The sequence below is a fragment of the Eschrichtius robustus genome, chromosome 20 (assembly GCF_028021215.1).
Source record: "Eschrichtius robustus isolate mEscRob2 chromosome 20, mEscRob2.pri, whole genome shotgun sequence".
Taxonomy (NCBI): Eukaryota; Metazoa; Chordata; class Mammalia; order Artiodactyla; family Eschrichtiidae; genus Eschrichtius; species Eschrichtius robustus.
Genome location: NC_090843.1, coordinates 55574457 through 55596008, shown reverse-complemented (window position 1 = coordinate 55596008; position 21552 = coordinate 55574457). Strand labels below are relative to the sequence as shown.

General features: G+C 56.7%; 1 protein-coding gene across 1 annotated transcript in view; it reads right to left on the bottom strand.

Moving 5' to 3' along the window:
- The window catches only part of SPNS2 (SPNS lysolipid transporter 2, sphingosine-1-phosphate), a 34127-nt gene that overhangs the window by 9063 nt on the left and 3512 nt on the right, over positions 1-21552 (bottom strand). Inside the window, exons 2-3 of the mRNA XM_068530254.1 lie at positions 11078-11143; positions 2907-3043 (exon numbers count right to left, since the gene is read on the bottom strand). Coding sequence (XP_068386355.1) covers positions 2907-3043; positions 11078-11143 — 203 coding nt within the window. The remainder of the gene's footprint in view (positions 1-2906; positions 3044-11077; positions 11144-21552) is intronic.

Below are 21552 nucleotides of genomic sequence, written 5' to 3'. Positions count from 1 at the left end.
ATTTTGAAGTATGGTTAGAAATACAGACCATACTTTATCTTCCATCCAGATGTAGAGTCAATACTCCCAAGACCATTTATTTGAGATGCAACTTTCATCCTCCACTCAATTCCCATAGAAAGGAGGACTCTATTTCCTTGATCTCTTAGTTTATCCCTCCGCTGTTTTCATTAGAATAGCCATGTTTTGATAACGGATAGGGCAAGAGCCCTTTCATTGTTGTTTTCACAATGTTCTTGGCTGTTCCTGGGCACTTTCTCTGCCAGATTTACTTCAGAATCACATTGCCAAGGTCCACCAAAAACCCCCATGGGACTCGGACTGTGACTGCAATGAACTCATAGATTAATTGGGGGTGATCCGTCTGTCTCTCTCTCTGCCTCTGCTCATCTTCTCTCCCCATCTCTCCCTTCCTTCCACACACCCAGAGTGGGGCCCAGCCTTGACATCATGGTCCTGTACTCACTGGTCAATCCCAGAAGCAGCCCCAGAGGTCAGATGATGAGGGGCCTGGTCAGGGGCAGGACAAGACCCAGAGGGGGTCCAGAAGCTTCTTCTGGTCCAGTCCCCATTTTTGACTGTGGCCATCAGGCTCTACCTGACGTTCTAGGCCTGGGGGTTGATTTATTTATTTATTTTTGGCTGCGTTGGGTCTTCATTGCTGCGCGCGGGCTTTCTCTAGTTGCGGCTAGTAGGGGCTACTCTTCGTTGTGGTGCACAGGCTTCTCATTGTGGTGGCTTCTCTTGTTGAAGGGCACGGGCTCTAGGTGCACGGGCTTCAGTAGTTGTGGCTCGCAGGCTCAGTAGTTGTGGCGCACGGGCTTAGTTGCTCCGTGGCATGTGGGATCTTCCCGGACCAGGGCTCGAACCTGTGTCCCCTGCATTGGCAGGTGGATTCTTAACCACCACGCCACCAGGGAAGTCCTAGGCCTGGAGCTTATTACCTGGCCTGACCCTTCTCTATGAAGCTGCCCTGTGAAGCAAACTTGTATCCCCCAAACCTGCTAGTTCTCTCTGCCCTCACCTCCAACCTCCTCTCAATCAGTGTAAATCTGACTCACCATTGCCCTTCTTCAGACTCTTCCAGGGTCCAGCACTTCCCTCAGGAGAAAGCTCAAGCCTTCCAACCTGGCATTCAAGGCGCTCCATGACCTGGTCCCTGCCTTCCTTTCCAGCCAAAGCACTCGCCTCCTCAATCTACCAACACACTCCACCATTTCTGCCTCCATGGGGCTGCTCCCTCTGCCTGTGCTATCTTCACCAAGAGGCCTAACCTCCCTGTCTTGCCTGCCCAGATCAACTGCCACCTCCTCCAGAAAGTCTTCCCTGACCACATGGATGTCAGAGACTGCTCTCTCTTCAGTGAGGACTTTCAGCACTTTGCTTATCTTGAAGGCTCTGAACATGGGAGCTCCTGTCACATCTTCCCATCCCCAGGCCTGGGTGCTCCCAAGGCCAGGGTCTCCTCCTTTGTCCCCTAGGCTGAACGCTCCCTGAAGGCAAATCCTGGTCTTCTCCCCTTCTTTTCTTTTTTTTTTTTAAAGATTTAATTTTATTTATTTTTGGCTGCTTTGGGTCTTCATTGCTGCGTGCAGGCTTTCTCTAGTTGCGGCGAGCGGGAGCTACTCTTCGTTGTGGTGCGCGGGTTTCTCATTGTGGTGGCTTCTCTTGTTGCAGAGCACGGGCTCTAGGTGCGCAGCTTTCATAGTTGCAGCACGCGGGCTCTAGAGCTCAGGCTCAGCAGTTGTGGCGCATGGGCTCAGTAGTTGTGGCGCATGGGCTCAGTAGTTGCGGCATGCGGGCTCTAAAGTACAGGCTCAGTAGTTGTGGCGCATGGGCTTAGTTGCTCCACGGCATGTGGGGTCTCCCTGGACCAGGGCTCGAACCTGTGTCCCCTGCATTGGCAGGCGGATTCTCATCCGCTGCGCCACCAGGGAAGTCCCTCCCCTTCTTCCTCTATCTCCCTCTATAGTAGCCATCATGTGATTGTCCGTCCTCTGCTTGAAGACCCCTAGTGACGGGACACTCACTACCTCTCAGAGCAACATATCTCCTCATTGGAAGAAAGAACAGAAATAATGATTTGTTGAAACCTGCCATGTGTCAGGGTCTGGACATTCATGAGTTCAATTATTTCTCACAACCACCCTTCATACTACGAAGTATCATCCCCAATTAAAGATAAGGAAACTGAGGCTCAGAGAAGTTAAGTTTCTCCAGATCACAAAGCTGAGTGGGCAACAGAATTGGGATATTCAAATCCAGAACTGTGGGAGCCAAGTAAGAAACATCTTCTTTCCTGGGAATTCCCTGGCGGTCCAGTGGTTAGGACTCCACACTCTCATTGCTGAGGGCCCGGGTTCAATCCCTGGTTGGGGAACTAACATCCCACAAGCTACACGTTGTGGCCAAAAAAAAAAAAAAGAAAGATCTTCCTTACACTGAACTGATGTTTGTCTCCCTAGGACTTTGACCCAGGGAGTTGGCTGATGGTCGGACAAAGAGCAAACTGTGTGAGGTCTAGAGAAGGGTAGTGACGTATCTAGGGTCACACAGCAAGATGACAGCAGAGCCAGAACTAGAACCCAAGGGTCCTGACTCCTTGGCCAGACTTGTCCCGCTGATCCTTGCATCCTCCCCAAATCAGAAGCAGCTCAGAGAGAGTCAGGATGCCACACAGGGCTGTGATTCCCTCTGTTCAAGGCCAGCAAGGGGAAAGCCCAATCGGTAGGGCCAGTGTATAGAAGTACCCAAAGACCCCCTCATCCCACCATACTTGGACCCAACAGGCTGGAACCCCAGTCTAGACAAGGACAGGTCAATCAGACTTGCCACCCGCTGGAGGAACCAGGACACACGGACGGGATGAGCAGGAATGCCGGGTGGAAAGCCCGGGCAGGCCTCACCTGCTGCGGAATGAAGGAGCTGGAGAACGTGACGGCCGACCAGAAGAAAATCCCACAGCTGAGGATCACTTTCCTGTTGAAGCGGTCACCCAGGTAGCCAAAGATGGGCGCAGCCACCATGAAGCTGCAGATGAACACTGCGTGGGGAGAGGAGAGCGGCAGGTGTGGCACATGGGTCTCATGGCTGAGCCCACCCGCCCAGACCACCCAGCGAGAGGCCAAGTGCCTGCTGAGGAAGCAGCCGCTGCCCGAGAGGGGCAACCTCGGCCAGACCTGGGCCCAGGGGAGGCGGGACAGGCCCTCTGGGTTAGGAGACTCCACGACTCCATCCTCCTCAACGCCCAGTGGCAGGTGAGCCCTTCGGGTACTTTTTAAAAGAGTAAAGATTATTCACTATTCAACGTTTTCTACTTGTCAGGGGCTGTGCTAGGGGCTCACCACACAGCATCTTGTGTATCTTTCCGACCCCCATCCCACCTCACAGATGGGGAGACACACAGAGAGAAGTGACTTGCCTAAGGCCCCACCGGTAGTAAATGTCCCAGTGGGGACCTGACTCCCTGTCTGACTCCAGAGCCAGTGTTCCTTATACTTTGCCATGCTACTCTCCTTATTATACTTGAAAAAGAGGTTCAGAGAGGGAAAGGGACCTACGCAAGGTCACACAGCAAATTGGGGCAGAACTGGACCTGGAACCCCCAGTCTCATACCTGCCAGATCACACAGCCACCCTCACTCCCAGCAGACTGCAGAGACTTTCCTGACATTTGGAAACATTGTCATTCATTTGTTCATTCATTCATTCGTTCACTCATTCATTCATCCATCCTTTCATCCATTCAACAAAGACCAAAATTCCTAGACTCTTGGAGTTTTCATTCTAGTGAGAAACAATGAAATAAAAAATATAGTATGTCAAGGGGTGACACATGCTAAGGAGGGAAAAAGGGCAGAAACAGGAGATAGGAAAAGTGTGTGAGAAAAAGAAAACAGATGTTAAAATTTTAAATAGAAAGGTCAGAGGTGACATTTCAGCAAAGACCTGGAGGAGATGAGGAGACAAATCATGCAAATATTGGGTTGAGAACAGCAAGTGCAAAGGCCCTGGGGCAGGAATGTGCTTAGCATATTTGTGGAACAACAAATAGGCCAGAGTGGCTGGAGCAGAGGGACCCTGGGGGAAAGGCCAGATGGGGTGGGGCCTTGTGGCTCACTGTGGTGACTGTGGCTTCTACGGGTGAGAAAGGAAAACACCAGAGGATGCTGAGCAGAGGAGTTATGTGACCTGGTTTTGTTCTTCCAGAACAATAGAGCAGCAGAGTCTCAGAGGACCCTGTGGGGATGGCACTACCAGTATGGGAGGGGCCTTCGAGGTCCCAGGGGGGATAAAGAGTCCAGCAACGCAGGGTAGTCGCTAGGTCATGCGGTGAGGCAGCCCCTGATTCCTGCTCCTGGAAGGCAATCCCACAGCTGACGGGCAGATGGCCAGACAAAGGCCGGGTGGGCAGATAAGACGGCCGGCCAAGCTAAACATTCACAGGGTCTGGCTGTTCCCTCACAGACCTGAGCCCCTAGGAGAAGAGATAGAGGGAGGGGAGGAAGGAGGCAAGGAGGTGAGAGCAGGCTGGGCTGGAGCAGCGCGACTGTCCCTCACTTATCCCAGGGAGCAGGATGGTGAGCGTGTATGGGTGTGGGGGGCAATCTTTTAATCCCAACTGTGTGACTGGGGCCTCGGGCAGCATCAGCAGAGAGGTGCACAAATCTGGGCACCAGAGACGCAGTGCCTGGTCTTGAATTCAGCTCTATTCCTTCCCAGCTGGGTGACCTTGGGCAGGTCACAACCTCTCTGTCCCTCAATTCAGTGGTGTGCTGATAAATGTTTAGCAACTGGCTCTCCAAAAATGAGGCGGGGGGCGGGGGGAGTCCTGATGTGTAGTGTTTGCCCGTTTTCATGGTGCAAATACTCCCACCATGGTCTGATTTCAAGCTACCAATGTGATGTCACTAATCAGAGCTGGGAAGACAGATGCAGTCACAGAGTTGTACATAGAGTATTTCTACCACCTAGATCCAACAGACATAAATAACCTTAAGAACATAGATAATAGTGAAAGGTAGCAAAATAATTAGGGGGTGATGAATTCTGAGTGTTTATTACCTTTGCCTTTTTTTTTTAATAGCTCTTTGGAGTATAATTATACAAAGTATAATTGTATAATTGCTTCACAATACTGTGTTAGTTTCTGTTGCACAACAAAGCGAATCAGCCATATGCATACACATGTCCCCATATCCCCTTCCCTCTTGAGCCTCCCTCCCATCCTCCCTATCCCAACCCTCTAGGTCATTGCGAAGCACCGAGCCGATCTCCCTGTGCTATGCTGTGATGTTGTTTAATTGTAAGTTTATATAATTTAGTTTGTAATAATGGTTGTGCTTAACAACCAGCTCACACAATTCCTGAAAATTTAACAATCAACTCTCATGAACCTAAGCCACCTCCAGCGCGCCAACTTCCTCATCTGTAAAATGAAGATAAAAATAGCAACTCCCTGCTTGCTCCGAGCACTGGATGAGATAATGCGTGTAAGGTGCTTAATGCCACGCCCTGCCCAGAATGGGTCAGCCTTGGTCAACACTGGGCCCTTGTTTAGATCAATCAAGGTAGAAATTATTTCCTCATATCCAGAAAAAGAATTTTTCCTGCTGGGTCTGTCTCCCAGGACCTGCCTGAGATCAGACCAGGATATGGGCTGGAAAGAGATTTCAGTCTCATCAGGACTTACACATGTTAGGGGAGAAGGAAGAATTGTTCCCTCTATGCCTGTCTGTATTAGGTGAGGAGTGGGCAGAAAGAATCAGAATAGGAGTTGCCCCCCTGTCTGGCCAAGGAGCAGACCCTGTCCATGGGTTGCCCAGCTTAAAGAGTTAAAATGCCAGGGGACCAGCAAGGAGGGCCAAATCCTACCAAGACAATGAAGGGAGGCTTCACAGAGGCAGTGATGGCAGAGCAGGGCATTGAAGGCTGCATAGGAGTTCACCGCGATGATACTACTTAAAATCAAGTATACTAAAATATAAATTACAAACCTTATAAGACTGTATAATGGTTAATGAGGCATAATGCTTATTGTTAATAATAATTGCAGTTACCATTTATGGAGCATTTACTATAGGCAAGGCCCAGGGATGTGCCCTGGACGTAAGCACAGATTATCTCATTTGATTCTCCCTATTATCTTCATCTTACGGAGGACACAGTAGAGGCTAAAAGGAGTGACATCACACAGCTAGTGTGTGGCTAAGCCAGAATTTATACCCCAATTTGACTCCAGAGTCCTTGCTCTAAATCACACCACAGGCGGCCAGGCTGGGAAGGCGGAAGATCCCAGCTGATGTTCCAAAGGTCAGAGAAAGTTCAGTGTGTGTCGGGGACAGCAGGAAGACGCGTGAGGCTGTAGGCTGAGAAGGTGATAGAGAGGAAGCAGTGGGAGGTGAGGCCACGGAGGGAGATCGGGCCCTAACCCCTAGTACCAGGTTTGGTGTTAGTTAGAGGGCAGTGGAGATCCACAGCACACTGTTCTCCCCCTTCAAGGAGGAGCACTGGCCAAGCCCCCACTGGGTGGGTGCAGAGGGGCTGAAGGAGGTGAGCCAGGCCTCGGCCAGACCTCAGCCATCCTGGTCCATCCCTATCGTCCTGTCCACAGCAGAACCGGAAGGCAGCCCCCCTAGTGCTTTCCCCGCTAGCTTTCTGCCTGCTCTTCTGGGTGGGCAGAGGCACCCGGGACTTCAGATGGACCCCTGCTGGGGCAGCCACGCCCCATCCCCACCCCTGTCCCGCCAAAGGTCACCAAGTCCCAACCTGAGTTTTACCATCTGTCCCATTGTACAGCTGGGGCCACTGGAAGGTGGAAGAACTTGCCCAAGATGACACAGCAACCCTCCCGACCCTGGACTCTCTCGTCTCTCAGGGCTTTCCCCTTGGGGACAAGGGAATCCAAGGTTAGCAGGGAGACACAATCCATCTTTCCAGCCCTCCCTTCTGCTCTGGGGAGCCAAGATAAAGGACCTCTCCCGGCCCTCAGGGTTGTCACAGGCCAGCAGAGAGGCCTGAACACAGCTAGGTAGGGCCTGGAGGGAAAAAAATTCCTGGCAGAAGGAACAGCACAGGGGCTTCCCTGGTGGCGCAGTGGTTAAGAATCCACCTGCCAATGCAGGGGACACAGGTTTGAGCCCTGGTCCGGGAAGATCCCACATGCTGTGGAGCCACTAAGCCCGTGCGCCACAACTACTGAGCCTGCGCTCTAGAGCCCGCGAGCCGCAACTACCGAGCCCGCGTGCCACAACTACTGAAGCCTGCGCGCCTAGAGCCCGTGCTCCACAACAAGAGAAGCCACCGCAATGAGAAGCCCCTGCACCGCAACGAAGAGTAGCCGCCACTCGCTGCAACTAGCGAAAGCCCGCGCGCAGCAACGAAGACCCAACGCAGCCAAATAATTAATTAATTAATTAATTTTAAAAAAAAATAAGAAGAAGAAGGAACAGCACAGGCAAAGGCCTGGACAGGTGACCCATGTCCCAGATGGGGGCACAGAGCCTTCTCCAGCCAGCGGGAAGCTCTGCTGAAAATAAAGACCACCTGGCCTAGAAGCTTCCTGGGCTCAGCACCCACAACCCCACAGTCTTTGTCTGGTTGAGGAGAGCTTTCTGGGCAGACTGGCTGCCCCACCCCTGGTCTCGGCAGGGCCGGCTTTCCCGGCACGAGGACATCCTGTGGTCAGGGTGTGGGGAAGCCCTCGGTCAGCTCACGTGTGCTGAGCCCACAGGTCTGGGACAATGGAGCCGCGGGCAGGGAGCCAGGGCAGGGGGCAGGGCCGCGGAGGGCCGAGTGGGAGGAGTCAGAGTCCGTGGCTCACCCAGAGAAGATGGGGCTGAGCCTCACTCCCTCCTCTGCAAGATGGGTGATGCGCCCCTCCTCACAGGGCCGGCACGAGGTCATCAAGGAGACAGGGCTTGGGCGGCATCCCTAAGGCGCCACCCACCTCTCACGGTGCTGGCTGAAGGCCTTCTCCCGTGGGCCTGCCGAGGAGGCCAGCACCCAAAGCTTGAAACGACTCCCGCTGAGATTTCTGTGCCCCTGCAGGCAGCCCCCCGACCACCCGCATTCCGAACCCACGGAGCTGCTGGAAGGTGGTCCTGGAGCAGGAGCGGGTGAGGTCTGCGCTGGGGGAGCCCTGAGTCCCCAGACTGTGGCCTTGGAGCACACGTCCAGCCCCACTTCAGCCTGGGCTGAACCAGGGCTATTTTTACAAAGTCCGGATCCGGCCAACTTGTTATTTGGAGGAGACTCGCCACCCTCCACATCCTGTGGGCAGGGAGGGTGCTCGGGCAGGCGTGGGGTGGGTGGGGTCAGGCTCTGCCCGAGCACCCTCCCTGCCCCCAGGATGGGGAGGATGGAGGCCCAGGCCGGCAGGATGATGGGGAGGACCCAGAACAGCCGGCCCCATCGGTACCTGGAAGCCCACCAGACTCAGAGCCCCTTCGGGAAGAATGGGAAGTACTCCTCCTTCAAACTCCGCTCAGAATATAAACCCTAGGTTGGCCATTGAGGCCTCAGGGAGGGAGGTTCTCGGGCCTCCCTTCTAACAGGAGGGTCCTGCGGGGAGAGCCACGGGGGCTGCCTAGATCTGCCTTCAGAACCTGAGTCTCTGTCGAAGCGGGAGGATATTGCCAGGCTGGCGAAAGTGAGGAGGGAGCAAGGCCAGGAGACTCAGTCCCAAAGCAAAGGCGCTGTCTGGTTTCAGTCTGAGCTGGTTCTTCCTCTGTCCCCACTCTCCCCCTGCCCCCGCCCCCCAATCCTGACACTTCCTCGTGATGCCACGAACCCCAGCCCTGAGTTGGTCCCGAGGGGAAACAGCAGGGGCAGGCCCAGGCCGAACTCTCAGCCACCCCACGCGCCCCCCCCCAACCCTGTCTCCTGGCCCAGCAGCTCCTGGTGCCCACAAATAAGCAGGCACCCCAGCTGTCAGCCCTGGCCCTTTGATCTGGGCAAGCAGCAACACCTGGCTCTGACCTTACCAGGGAAGAGCCAGGTGCCTGTGGCCGAGGCCAATTAGGTGACTTGCCTGGTAGCCCATTGAGTCACATCCTGGTCTAGCCCACCTGGCTTCTTGGCTCAGTTGGCCAGAGAGGCACGGACACTCTGGGGAGCCATCCCAGCTGTGCCCAGGGTAGGTGGTAGGGTGAGGGCCACAGAGTAATGACTAGAGGGTCTCGGAGAGTGCTGGGAACTCTCACCATGGCCCAGAGGCACCCACCCCGAGAACACTGAGATGCCAGACACTCAGGCACCTGGGATAAGCCTCACCAATCCAGCGGCCATCTGTGCCCCCATCCCAAGCCAAGAGGACCTCATACACAGAAGTCCCAATGCCAGGCCTGCTACTCTCTCACCATGAGACCTTAAACAAGTCATTTCCCCTCTCTTGACCTCTGTCCTTCCATCTGGAAAGTGAAGCTGACCAAAGGGGGCTTGTAGGAGGAAGACTCAAACAAGATGATGCAGTGGGTGATTTATCCCCCTCCGGCCAGGTCGCCAAGGATAAGAAGGACACAGCCTGGGACATAATTGAGGCAGCGCTATGACCCTCGCAGCCCTCCCATCCGCTCCCTGGGCAGCTGCACTGGCCCTGACCTCGATCAGTGGGAGTTGAACGGAGGAGGCCAGAGCAGATCAGTCAGCAACGCCAAGAGCAGGAGGGGGATGAGGCTCGGGCTGGGTCCCCAGTGACTCAGGGGCCACGGAGGAGGGGGATGGGCAGCTAGGCTCCCTCCTGCACTTTCCTCCCCAGCTCGGCAGCCTGGTCCCTCCCACACTCCCATCCGGCTTGAACTCTGTCTCTCCAGCTGTAAGTGCTGGTCACTGCATTGCACGGAACCCAGGAGGCTGGAGGAACCTGTCCCAGGCCCCAGGGCAGGATGACTTGCTCTGACCTAGCCAGGGAGGCCAAGCAAGGGGGGCGGGGGGCGGGGAGGAGCCAGCAGAGGGGCTTGGGCTCACATCCAGGGTGGAGGTGATGTCTGCGGGGGCAGGGACCTGGGCGCCCTTAGGAGGAGCTGGACGGCACAGCCCAGCCCTAGTCCTAGCTCGGTTAATTCTCACGTATTCGGGCTGAACCCTGGAGCTTTCATCTCCCCTCTCTGAGCCCCAGAGGCCCCATCTGGGAAATGAGGATGGGCACTGAGCCTAGCTGAATGGCTGTGGCTCAAGGAGGCCGTGGAGGCCTGGCACGGGTGCGTGGTGGAATGCCACCCAGACAGGTCAGGCAGGTTCCTGGACAGAGCCAGCCTCTCCGCCCCTCCCTCCCAGGAGAGCCCGGGAGGGGACGGGGTTCCCAGGGTGGAATGCAGACCATGCACCTTCGCAGCCACATCTAACTGGGCCTCACAGCCAGATGGACTCCAGGACCAAGGGGAAATCAGGGCCAAGGGAGCTGGCCAAACAGCAAGGTCAGGGCCGAGTCAGAACCAGCCCTGGGATGTAATACTGGCTCTGAGTCTCTGCCCAGGCCTGAGGGTCCTGCAGAGGGCACAGCCGGCAGGGCCACAGCCAGTGGAGGGCCAGGAGCTCAGGTCCTACAGGACTACATAGCAGGCAGGGCAGCCACAAGGTTGACATGGACCCTGGAGGGAGGGGCAGAGGCTGGAATAACTGCTTAATCACCTGCCACGCTGCCCTGGCCCAGGGGGGCTCGGGCCCTGCCTCCCCACCAGTCCCAAGGCTGGGCCCCGGGGGGTGAGGGGCCGAGAACCTCAAGCCCAGGTCTAGTCCGGGACCCAGGTTCTCAGGCTCCTGCCCTGGGTTTTCGAGAGGCTCTGGGGCTGACCAGCTGGAGTTTCCTGTTTTGGCATCTGAGAGGCGATTCCCAGGTTGCCTGCATTCCTGTATCTCACCCACAGCCCCTCAGGGCAGGTGTTATTTGCTTTGTTTCACAAGAATAGAAGCAGAGGCTCGCTCGGGGAAGTGGTGCCTTTTGTGAGTGGCAATTGTGGGATTTGGACACAAAACTCACGCTCTTTCCAGTGAGTCAGGACCAGGGAAGAGACAGGCAGGGAATCCCCACCAGGTATTAGAAAGCGGGAGGGGGGCCAGGGCGGGAGGTGGGCCTCACCTGACTGCAGCAAGCCGGCGCCTCGGTCCTTGACCCCGAAGTGCTGCTGGATGTCCAGAAGGACACCTGGGAGGAGAAGACAGAGGGTGCTTACTGGCGACGCCTGACGCCCGGGTGCCCCCATTCGCACACCCCACCTAGGTGACCCTCAGCCCCAGCCCGGCCCTCTTTCCACCTTGCAGGGCCCAGCCTGGCCCCATCTAGAGAACCCCACCCTGCCGAGTTTAGCCAGGCCACTAGAAACCTTGGAGGCCAAGCTTCTACCCAGAGGTGCTCACACTGGGGATAGGACCACATCCCCTCACTCGGCCCGTGTGGGGTCCAATGCACGGACAGGCGAGGCTCCTCCACGGTTACTCGGCCCGGCGGGGCAGCCAAGCCTCCTACCAGCCTGGGCCTCTTGCCCATCTGCAGCTCAGCCCCAGACTAAGTGCTGGGACCCCAGACGTGGACCCTGCCGTCAGGGGAGACCACAAAGCCCCCAGCCCGGAGAGTGGGTGGGCAGCCACTGAAAGCTGCCGGAGAAGCCCCCTGGCCAAGGAGAGGGCGGAGAGGCCTCACAGGCAACACGACACCCGCTCACCTGCACGTGTGCACAAGCACACGCTCCCCCAGCTGCCCTCAGGAGAATAACCAGGACTCCCAATTTTCTGATGCAGGAGCCCAGGGGCAGAGGGAAGCAGGCGGGGCTCCGGGCCTGCTTTCCTGGGGGAAGGGGAGCCCTTGAGGCCATGTCTGCCCTTCTCCCAACTCCCAGCCACCTCTGCGCTCTCGCTCTCGTTAGGGCTTTTTCAATCAAAGGGGGGCGGCAACCAGAACAACTAGAAACGATCGACAGCTGTGGACAGACCGAGCCGTGGTTGTATAGAGGCCAGCAACTGCCCAGCCCCCTCTGACCTCGTGCAGCCCTCAACCAGGGCTCCCGGGTAAGCCCAACCCCCAGCCCCACAGCTCCCAGGGCCCCTGCCTCAGCTTATCTGAGGACAGCAGGAGGCTGGGCCACAGGCCAGAGTCCCCCTGACCACTGCACATCTGCACTGAGAAGGAAGAGGGGAGAAAGGAGACAGGGCCTGTCTCAGGAGCTCCCCACGCAGGGGACAGAGGAAGGGACCAGGACCCTGCCTTCGGGGGACTCCCGGAACTATTCGACACGATGATGATGATGTCAGCATTTAAAATGACGATGGTTTGTATTATTAAGTGCTTCATTAGTTTAACCCTCACACAACCCTATGAGGCTGGTACTATCATCTCGCTGGATAGATGAGGAAACTAAGGCACAGACGGGTAAGCCACATGTTCAGAGTCACACAACAGGGAAATGGGTGAAAGTGGAATCTCCAAACACAGTACAAGGGTCCTGTCCAGTGGCTGGGGCTGGGGAAGAAGCCACTGTCCCCCCACCCAAGACCCAGGCATGGGATGCTGAGGGATTTCCTGTTCTAGCAGCCTGACAGCCAAGAGCAGCTGGTCTCCTCCTTGTTAATACCCAGAGTGGATTCACCATAATTACCCATAATGAAGAGGCTGTGTGAGACCCAGCTAATGACTTAATAACCAGGGCGGGCTGTGACTTTACCTTGAAGGCAGAAGCCAGGGGCCGGTCCTGGGCCTGAGGATGGCAGGTCCACCAAGTGGGATCTCCGAGGTGCCCCGACCCGGCCTCACAGGCCCTGAGTTCGATCAGGTCCTGTGGGTGGCATGGCTGGGCCCGACCTTGGGGAGCCACCCACACTCACCTCCCGGCCTCACAGCCCATTCCCAGTCCTGAGCCAGGGCCTCTGTAGCCTCCTGATCCGATCACATCCCTCTCTTGCAGAATCACCGTCACCTGTGGCTCCCCTGCCTTCAGCAGGCCGTGGGGCTGCAGGTTCAGCCCCGCCAACCCCACCCTCCAGCCTCACTTCTCAGGACACCACCCCGCACCCCACACCCTCGCCACCCCAAACTACTCGTGGGCCCCTGACTACACACGCTCCCTCTTCTTACCCTGGGGCAATTTTGTTGGCTGAGCTAATTTTCGCCATACCTTCAAGACTAGTTTAGATGCCTCCTCTTCTGGGAAGTCTTCCCTAATTTCTCTCCCTCCCACCACCCTCCATAAGCTAGTTGCCCCCACTCTCCCCTGTCCATCCTTGTTTTAACACTTGTCACACTAGGATTAGTTTGTTCTACAGAGAAGACACAGAGGGACACGGATATGAGCTCCTTGGATCCACTGTGGCCGGGAGCAAAGAGCCACTAGTTACTGGTTCCTGCTAAGTTCCAGGTACTATGTGAGGCTCTACAGAGGGTATTTCTATCCCTGCTACCCAGGCTTATCTATGACTATCATCCCCATTTTACATATGAGGAAACTGAGGCTCCAAGAAATGAAATAACTTGTCATACAGCACATAAGATGTCAGGGTGAGATTTGAAACCGGGTCTATTATCAAAAACCAAAGCTTGTTTTTCTGCCACACAGCCTCTGCGTGGTTCACTCTTGCCCCCCAGCCCGGGGTCTGGCACACAGCCAGCCCCCAGTGACTGTTTCTGCCGTGGATGCATAGGTGGATGGGCGGGGGCCTGCCTCTCCCCCCACTAGATCATGAGCCCCCTGAGAGCTGGGACCATGGCAAGTCATCTCCAGAACCCAGGACAGAGACCATCACAATTTAGGCATTGGGTAGACGGAAGGATGGATAGAGTCAGGAGATGGTAGGAGGGTAAAACTCCCCCTGGGCCCTGCACTGTGGTTCCCCACCCACGGCCATATCAAAATGGTCATGATAAAGGCGGCATGTGTCCACAGCAAATCAAAACACTCTTGCTTCCTCCCCAAGGCACATCCTAGCCATCTGACTGGATGCACTCCCCCACCCATGACTTTAAGGTCCAGCATTTGCCTCTGCCTCCAGGAAGCCTTCCTTTTTTTTTTTTTAAGATTTTTTTTTTTTGATGTGCACCATTTTCAAAGTCTTCATTGAACTTGCTACAACACTGCCTCTGCTCCATACTTTGGTTCCTTGGCCCTGAAGCATGTGGGATCCCAGCTCCCTGACCAGGCATCCAACCCAAACCCCCTGCATTGGAAGGCGAAGTCCCAACCACTGGACCGCCAGGGAAGTCCCAGGAAGCCTTCCTTGACTTCCTCTACTGAACAGAGTTCCTCGTAAGGGGGAGGAATATTTCACCATATCAGATGGGCATCCAGGGTCCCTGGGAACTCCTGAGCAGTCTAGACCCCAAGGCACAGGCAGCTTTGGATGTCCCCACCCCAGTACCCCCCGGCAACCCAGTCTTGGGTCCAAGGCCTGAGTTCCAGGCAGAAGGCCAGAGAAACCCTTCCAGGGAACAGGGCCTCGTACAGGCCGTAAGACCCTAGGTCAGGCCCTGCCTGAGCCTTTCTCGGTTGTTTTCCCTCTTCGAGGCCTGCAAAGGGCCACGGCTGCAGGCGGGTGAGACCCCACTGGCCACTGGCACGGGAAGCGTGTGTCACAGCAGCCCGGACTGTTGTCTCAGATTTTCCTCTGGACTCCAGGCAGGCTTGGACCCACACACCCCCTCCCTTCTTCACCACAGCCTTATTTTTAGCCTCCTTCCTGGAGGCTGAGGTTTAGTGGGTCACAGGACGGGCCTCACGCCCAGCAGCAGCCTCCTCCAGCTCAGACCAAGCCCACTCCAGCCCCACCAGCCCGGGGCGGGCAAGGTGGGGCTCCCACCACACCCGCAGCCCCCCTCTGTCCCACGGCCACAGCTCCCGATCCAGGCCTCTCCAGGCAGTCACCCCAAATCCACAGCCACAATCGTCCTCTGCCCACAGGGTCCTCCTCCCTGAGCCAAGAAAACATTCTGGAAAAGCAGGAGCACCTGAATTTTCTTACCCATTGACCCTAATTACACCCCTCTCAAGCCTCCAAGGGGCTCGCCTCTTGTCCGAGGCCAGCTGCCCCTCCTGCCCCCCGGGAAGCTGGCCCGGGTCAGCCGCTGGCTTGAGCTGTGCTATCAGCATCTCCCTCACCCCTGTCTCCTGCACACCAGCGTACAAATGTGCTCACCCCTCTCTCATCCTGCTGGTAACAACAGTCCGGCCCCATCCCCCCTGCCAGCCGCTCTTTCTCTCTCCCCCCTTCACAGCTGAAGGTCTTTTTTTTTAGTTCCCTGACCGGGGATTGAACCCAGGCCATGGCAGTGAAAGCACCGAGTCCTAACCACTGGACCGCCTGGGGATTCCCACAGCTGAAGTTCTTAAAAGAGTTCTCACCCCTCCCCAACTCGATGTCCTCATCTCCATCCCCACCTGAAGCCAACTGCCTTCTGGTGGCTCAACCCCACAGGCTCTATCATGTCTCAGCATCCCAGCCACCTGGACCCCGATTCCACGGCTCCACCACCTACCTGGTCCACTCCCCAGACCAGACACCTGGGAGTCGGCCATGACACCCCCCTCGCCTCCCATGAATGGGCCCCAACGATTCTCTCTCTCCTTCACCAACTGCCTCCTCCCTGGACTCCCTGCCTCCAGCCTCTACTAGCCCATCCAGCATCCCTCCTGCAGCCTGACCACACAAGCACTTATCAACTTCCTATTAAGTCCTGGGCTGGGGTTTCAGAGACCACAAGACCATCTCTGGACTCAAGGAGCTAAGGCCATGGCACAGTGGTTGTCAACTCTGGCTAGGGCCCAGAGTCACCCATGAGGTCTTCAAAACCCATTGGCCCAGGTCCCTGGTTCAGTACTACTACTGCTAACAACAACAATAATATGGGTGTTAACGTGTACTGAGTGCTTACTACATGCCAGACACTGTTCTGAGAGTGTAACCAAATTAGGTCATTGAGGGTGGCTTCCCAGTAGAGCTTAGTGGCTCCCTATTGCCACCCAAATTAAGCCCAGACTTCTTCTAGCATTTGAGGCCTCCGTGCTCCAGGTCTGCACAATCACCCTGTCTAGAAGCCAGAGCCAGGAATCTATTAACACACTGCCCAGGTGACTGGAAACCACTGGCCTGGCTGGTCTGAAGCCCCTGTGACTCACATATCATGGCCCACAGGCCTCCAGGCCTTGACTACAGCCATGCCCTCTTCCTGGACTGTTCATCTCCACCTGCTAAGATCCACCTCATCCAGGGCCCAGATCCAAGGTCATGTCTATCAGGGTGTGCCCCCCAACTCCCTCCTTTGGGGCTCTTGTTGAGGAGGTGCCTGTAACTTTGAAGGCACCCGCAGAGCTGGATGGAACCTGGCCCGACTCACCCATCTGGCTGGTCACAGATGCAGTGATCCCCCATCACTGCTGGTCCTTCAATAGCCCCTAGAGGAGCCAGGTCCAGAACCCAACCTGCTGACATCACAGAGTCCTCAAAAAGGCCAAGGTGTAAGAGGAAACCCACACTGACCTCAGGACCCCCCAGTTCAGACCAGCCTCAGATGCAAGGTTGGGACATGATCCTGAGGTCTCTTTCTGCCTTGTCATCCAGGGCAGGCCACCTGGCGCTCACGTTCACTCCCCAGACACAGCCATCATCACCCCATGTCTACCCTACCTCTCTCAGAGCAGCAGGCAGCATAGCTGAATTTCCAAGAGCATGGGCTCCAGAGCCAGACCATCGGGCTTCAAATCCTGGCTTCTCCACCTTCCCTGCTTTGTGACCTTAGGCAAGTTCCTTAAACTCTCTGTGCCAGTTTCCTCTTCTGTAACAAGGATTAATTTTAAGATCTGCTTTATATGGTTGTTGTGAGGTTTAAATGGGTTGATCCATGTAAAATGCTTAGAATGGTACCTGGCACATAGTAGGTAGTCAATAAATGTTACAAACGTTATCATAGGTCATCAAGATCATCATGGGGCAAGAGCCCCGGCTGTGACCAGTTCCCAGAGAACGGGAATTCCCACTTCAGCGTTCTTTTCTCCCACATGGGGGCAGATGGCTGGAAAGACAGAGCCTAGGGATCTGAAGGGATGGGTGATGCCTGCCATTGGCTGGTCCTTCTTGGAGGGACCCTGGTTCCCCTATGGAGGCCTCAGGGCTGGCTCACTCTGGAAGTCTCACCCCTGCTCCAATGCAGGGCCGCAACTCCCACCCCGGTAATTATAGGGGCCTGAAGGCCTGGCTCTGCTGACCTGGCTCTGAATGGCTAAGGCTGGGAAACCACAGCCTGGCCCCGCCAGCACCCACCCCCTCCTTCCCGAGCCTAAGGGGGATGGGCCAAGGCAGTTCCTCAGCCAGAGACCCGGCTGTCAAGCACACTCACTTCTACCTGCCCCAGAGCTTCCACAGGGCAAGACCCTCCCCCCGTCCCCCAGGGACAAACTGAGTGACCTACAGGAGCATCTGGCCCCTATTCTGAGCCTCAGGTTGCCCATCTGAGATTGACCCAGGATCCCTATACATCCCTACTGGGTCCATTCTAAATCTTAATCGTGTTTGTTCTACATGTGCTAACCCGCCTACCCCCATGCCTGCCTACAGACCTGGGTCATCTGTCAGGACAGCTTAGTGGTCATCTCTGCAGGGACCATGAGGATGGGACCCCTGGCCCACAGCCTCAGCCCCTCAGGGAGGCCCCACCCCCTCCCTAGAAGACTTAAACTCCAGACTTGTCCCCATAAAGAGCACCCCATAGCACCCTTCCCTACCCAGGGCCCTGCCCACAGACCCCCCAGCCCGAGGCGAGCAGAACCACCCCCAGAGCTCAGAGAGCCCCCCCTCCCCATCCCCCCACCCCCATTCCCACCAAGCCTCTCTGCCCAGAGTGGGCGGGGACAGGCAGCGGGGCCTCTGGCCTGTGGTTCTGGTCTATCATTTGGGGCCAGCTTTCCTGGAACCAGACTCGGCCTTAGCAATTTGGGGGCTTTGCAGGGCCACTCCTTTCCCATCTCAGCCTCCCGGGCCCTGTTCTGGCTCAAGGACTCCCGAGACCAACAGGGGCCGCGGACAAGGTGGCCACACCCTTATCATGACCCATGGAGGGTGTGGCCTGTGTGGCCACAGACCCAGGATAAGTCCAGGGTATGGGGGGAGAGAGGGTGGGGAGAGATAAGAGACCTCAGAACGGCGTGGCTCAAGCCCACGAACCCTCAGCCTTCTCCCTGTGTGCTGCTCCAGTGGCCCAGGCGACCAGCGACTCCTGCCCCCGCTTCTCAGATGGAAAATTGAGATTCAGGGGGCGAAGGAAACAGGCCACAGAGCCAGGCAGGAGCCAGGCCGAGCAGACCCCTAAGCGCCCCGACCTGGCCTGTGCTCCCCACCGCACCCCAAAAAGCACCAGAAAAGAGGTTGCAGCCAGCCCCTTCCCAACATCCACACCAATCGCCCTCACCTGAGTGCTAGAAACAGTGTGTGACCAAGTAACACCCTCCCTCCCCAGGCACGGCCCTTTACAGTTTACAAAGCATAATGGTGCTCCTTGCTGCCTGGGACCCCATTTGCAAGTCCATGCTGGGCAGTGAAGGGACCGTGAAGACCCCACGGAGCTACCAGGCTGTGAGGGTAGACCCCAGCAAGGTCTCTATGGAGGCAGAGAACTGAGGGCAAGGCAGGAGGCTGGGACCCCACCCCTAGCCTCCAAGCTCTGGCTAGTGCATCAGTCCTGCTTCTTTCTTGCTCTAATATAAATGCTTCTGCCCTCCGCCGTATCTTCCCTAGGGCTCCTTTCACCAACCACTCCCAACTACCACGAGAGGGCCAGGCCCACAGCAGACCAGCGTTCTGCTTCACCCCACCTCGCAGTGTGACCTGGGACCAGCCCTTGGCCTCCAGTGCCCTACCTGCAGAAGAGACCAGACGAAGCCACCACGGTGCCCTCCTGCATGTACAGGAGCCATTCTGCCCAGCATGGGGCCAGGAAGCCCCATTGTCAGGGCTGCGGGCTGGGCAGACAGGGACCACATTGATCTCTGCTCCCCCTTCCTTCTCAGAGACATGAGGCCTCCAGCTCATTGTGTGCCCTAGTCAGGACAAAAGGGCAGCGCCGGCCACCACGAGAGAAGCCCAGCCTCGGCTACAGGGGCCTGGTCCTTGTCCAGGGTCGTTCAAACCTACCAACGCCCCTTCAGCCCAGAAGGATGGGCTTTGGGGACAGGCAGGGCTGGGTCAACTCAATTCTGCCACTCAGTCGGCCAACAAGAGCCAAGCCCGTGCCAGCCCCCCACACATACTGGGGACACAGAGATGACCAGGCTCAGCCCACGTGAGGCTGAAGGGAGACAGTCACCCTCTATGGGGGTAGGTGCCGTGATGGAGGTGGACAGAGTGAGGGGGATGTGGGGAAGACTTCCTGGAAGGAGGGCAGAGACACCACGGAGACCCGGCAGCAAAAACTCAGGTTGGCCGCTGCAGCATCTAGGGAACAGTCCTGGGTCGTCCTGGAAAAGGGAGGCACAGGCAGAGCCGAGCTCCAGAAGACAAGAGTCCCTGAGACCAAGTCATGCGCCCCATACTACCCTTGGGAGCAACACCTTGACCACAGAAAAAGAGGAACGAAATCATCTATCGTGGTTTCACGGCTCAGAGAGGGTCAGGATCTGCCTCAGGTCACACAGCAATTCTGATAAAGCCAGGAGTAGGAAGCTCAGCCCAGGAGACTGTCAGGGCCCAACCAGGAGCCCAGCCCCAGGGGCCTGGGGATCAAGACAGTGTCCTCTTTGCCTCCTTTGCTCTCATCCCCCTTCTACCCTCAGGATTTCAGGGCCCCACACCCAGGCAGAAACAAAGCCACTTCCTGTCTGGGGAAGGGACGTGGAACTCCTCCTCTCTGAGCAGCCTCACTCTCAGACCAGGCTGTACCCTGCAGCCTTCCTGCCGCATTCACACAGGGAAAACTAAGGCACAGGCTGCGCCAGTCACTGGCCCTGGGTCCCAAATCAAGGCAGTGAGTTTCAAAGCACTTCTCTGACAGGTCAACGGCACAGCAAAAATGCTGTTAGAACCAGCCAGAGAGTGGCCAAGGAGGAAAAAGGAGCAAGGAAATGGGCTGCTGGCGGTTAGTCACTGGGGCACTGGCATTCCAGGCCAGCCCAGCGGTGCACCTGGACGCTGACCCACCAGACAGGCATTCTGGAATGTGGCCCTGGGACACCCCCCCCTGCAGACCTTACATAGTGCTGACTTGGTGGTGGCCAGGGCAGGGCCGCTCAAAGGGACAAAGCCACCTGAGGGGGCAGGGCGGGAGTGGTGTTGATATCCTTATCGACAAAGATAGACACGGAGCTTGAGGACTGACCTGGCTTCTACACACTCAGGTGACTCTGTAAAAGGCCCAGAGCTTCTGTTTCCCCAACTGTCAGCTCTGGACAGCCTCAACCAAGCAGACAGAAAAAGAGCTAAAAGCCCGTGCCTGGCAGCCCTTCCTGCGCGGAGGCCAGGTGTTTGGGGAAGCCCCCAGTCCCTGCCAGGCCTGTGTTCCAGGCTGGGTCCCTGTACTCCTCTCTCCTTCTGGGTTTGTGTTAGTGAGTGGTTGCCATGGATACCGGTCTCAGCTTCTTTGGCAGAAAAGGACTCCCCCAGGGCAGGGCTCTGCCTCTCCTCACCAGCCCCTGCTCCGCCCAATTTCAAGTGCCTGGTCTGCCAGGGGGCTGGATCAAAGGGAAAGAAACTAGGTCTCATGAAGAGAACAGGTGTCCCAGAGAAGTTGGGGGAGGATCTCAGCTTTCAAATAGTTATTCTCCAAACGTGAACAGGGCCTGCCCAGCTCCCTCTTGCTGGGCCTGGTTCCAGGAGCAGAATGCTGCCACCTACACCCTCAGCTCTGCTTCCATTTTACAGATGGAAGATTGGGAGCCCATGGGCACAGGCAGCTCCGGCACCAGGATGTAGAGCTGGTAAGAGGAGACTCAGGACCCTCGCCTGAGAGGCTCCTTCCTTCTCCTGACCTGGCAGCCAGGAGTGGGTTCCGAATGGAGAGTGGGTGGCTGCCAGGCTCGTAGGGGCCATGGGAGCAGGAGCCACGTGCCCCAGGGGAGCTCAAACTGCTGCTGTTAAACTGAGCTGAATCTCATCTGCCCAGAGGGCTTCTGCCCTGGCCAGCAGAGTCTCCGAGTTTCCAGGTCAGAAGCAGGGGGTATGCTCTGTCCTCCCCCTGAGAGAAGACCACACTGGAGGGTTCTGGTCCTGCTCCGTCCTGCCATGTGACCTTGGATAAGTTCCAGCATTCTCCCGGTGTCAGTGTCCTCATCCACCCAAGGAGGTAGGGGCAAGGGTTGAGAGGCAGTTTCCGGGCTACCTCACTGTCATCCAACTGAAACAATGCTCAGTAAGGAAAGCAAGAGCGGGAACCTGGCCCTTCTCACCTGCTTCTGAGGCCTGCTGCCCTCAGGGGGTTCTCATGGGGAGAAGGGGGAGAAGGAGGAGGAGGAGGGGGAAGAGGAGGGGGAGGAGGAGGGGGAGGAGGAGGAGGGGGAGGAGGAGGAGGAGGAGGAGGAGGAGGAGGAGGAGGAGGAGGAGGAGGAGGAGAGGCCATAATTAGCCAGATCACCGGGGGTGGCGCTGGGA